The following is a 2500-nucleotide window of genomic DNA, read 5'->3' on the forward strand; positions in this document are numbered from 1 at the left end:
CATATGTGGAGGTGTGTATTGAGTGTGTGTGTGTGTGTGTGTACCCGTATGGGGAGGTGTGTATTGTGTGTGTGTGTGTGTGTACTCATATGTGGAGGTGTGTATTGAGTGTGTGTGGGTGTGTGTGTGTGTGTGTACTCATATGTGGAGGTGTGTATTGAGTGTGTGTGTGTGTACCCGTATGTGGAGGTGTGTATTGAGTGTGTGTGTGTGTGTGTGTGTGTGTGTGTGTGTACCCGTATGGGGAGGTGTGTGTCAAAGCCCCCAGGTGTGCTGCGGTATTCAGTGGGGTACGTGAGCGACAGAGAGCGGAGTGTGTGTTCCAGGAGACAGCAGGCCAGAGTGTAGGCCTGCTTACAGCGCAGACGCACACACATACACAGGATCTGCTCCAGATCCTCCCGGTACAGCAACAGCTGGTCCCCGTCCACACGAGTCACCTGCGACACACACACACAGCCATACACGCACACACACAGACACACACAGCCATACACGCACACACACAGACACACACAGCCATACACGCACACACACAGACACACACAGACACACACAGCCATTCACGCACACACACAGACACACACACACAGCCATACACGCACACACACAGACACACACAGCCATACACGCACACACACAGACACACACACACAGCCATACACGCACACACACAGACACACACAGCCATACACGCACACACACAGACACACACAGACACATACACGCACACACACAGAGACGCACACACAGCCATACACGCACACACACAGACACACACAGACACATACACGCACACAGACACACACATTGATGAACCATTCTGTAGAGCTTTCCATGACATGTCTTGGGAATTGTGGGATTAAGTCTTAAATCACAAAAATAGTTTGTTCAGTCATTTACTTAGTAGTGTGTGTATGTGTGTGTGTGGGGGGTGTACGTGTATGTGTGTGTATGTTTTTGAATGTGTGTGTCTATGTGTGTATGTGTGTGTGTATGTGTGTGCGTAAATGTGTATGTGTGTACGTGTAAGTGTATGTGTATGTGTATGTATGTGTGTGTGTGTCAGGCAGAACTGGTATGTTTGTCTGACCTCTGAGAGCAGCTGCAGATTCCACAGCAGCTCCTTATCCATCTCCTCCTCATTTAACAGCTCTTCATCTGTGAACACACACGCACATATAAATGCACATTGATACACACACATACATAAATATAGGTTGATACACACACACACATGCAAACATGCACACAAATACACACTAATACATGAACACAGGGAGTCAGATGGCTGAGCGGTTAGGGAATCGGGCTATTAATCAGAAGGTTGCCGGTTCGATTCCTGGGCGTGACAAATGACGTTGTGTCCTTGGGCAAGGCACTTCACCCTACTTGCCTCCGGGAAATGTCCCTCACTTACTGTAAGTCGCTCTGGATAAGAGTGTCTGCTAAATGACTAAATGTAAACACGCTTCAAACTACCATACACTAACAAATACACAATGGACAACACACAAGTATCTGTACTAGACAGTCTAATACACGAAAAACACACGGTACTGACTGGCAGTGATGTGCAGGATGATACTGCAGCAGTGAGGGACAAACAGTCTGAGAGACTCTGCTGGATGACACTGCAAACGCACAAACACATGCCACACAGACACACACTCATGTAAGCATACACATATGATGCATGCATGCACAACCATGGTCAGACAATTGTTAATGGCCAATATGACTGTAATCTGCAGGTAGAAGAACTAGAAAAGTCCAGGCACCTTGGCTGCTGCTCGACACATGTCCGCCACCATCCGGCCAGACACACACGTCTCAAAGATGTTCGTTGTGGCAAAATTGTACACCTTCTCCAAAGCCACCTAAACCATCCAGTCAGAACCAGAACCAAGGACAGGAATAGCAGCTCAATAGATTTAAATGTCACTTCAACCTCACAGACTGTTGACATCTACTGATTCTTATCAGGTCATGTGAAAGGATTCTTTATAGAATTGGGGTTTAAAGATGTGTGTGTGTCTGTGTGTGTGTGTGAGCATAAGTACATGTGTGTGGACGGGGTGGGGTTCTTATAGTGTGTGTGTGTGTGTGTGTGTGTGTGCACATGTCATAGTGTGTATGGGTTTGTGTGTGTGTGTTCCAGAGTAGTGTGTGTGTGTGTTGCAGTGGGTGAGTGTGTGTTCCAGAGTGTGTGTGTGTTCCAGTGTTTGTGTGTGTGTACCAGAGTGGGTGTGTGTGTGTGTTCCAGTGGGTGTGTATTCCGGTGTGTGTGTGTGTGTGGTCCAGAGTGTGTGTGTGTTCCAGTGTTTGTGTGTGTGTTCCAGAGTGGGTGTGTGTGTGTGTTCCAGTGGGTGTGTATTCCGGCGTGTGTGTGGTCCAGAGTGTGTGTGTGTTCCAGTGTTTGTGTGTGTGTTCCAGAGTGGGTGTGTGTGTGTGTTCCAGTGGGTGTGTATTCCGGCGTGTGTGTGGTCCAGAGTGTGTG

General features: G+C 48.0%; 1 protein-coding gene across 1 annotated transcript in view; it reads right to left on the reverse strand.

Moving 5' to 3' along the window:
* Positions 1–2500, reverse strand: part of psme4b (proteasome activator subunit 4b) — a 25429-nt gene that overhangs the window by 14108 nt on the left and 8821 nt on the right. The window contains exons 16-19 of the mRNA XM_062474786.1: positions 1782–1880; positions 1565–1634; positions 1094–1161; positions 237–440 (exon numbers count right to left, since the gene is read on the reverse strand). Coding sequence (XP_062330770.1) covers positions 237–440; positions 1094–1161; positions 1565–1634; positions 1782–1880 — 441 coding nt within the window. The remainder of the gene's footprint in view (positions 1–236; positions 441–1093; positions 1162–1564; positions 1635–1781; positions 1881–2500) is intronic.

This window comes from Osmerus eperlanus, chromosome 12, assembly GCF_963692335.1.
Source record: "Osmerus eperlanus chromosome 12, fOsmEpe2.1, whole genome shotgun sequence".
Classification (NCBI taxonomy): Eukaryota; Metazoa; Chordata; class Actinopteri; order Osmeriformes; family Osmeridae; genus Osmerus; species Osmerus eperlanus.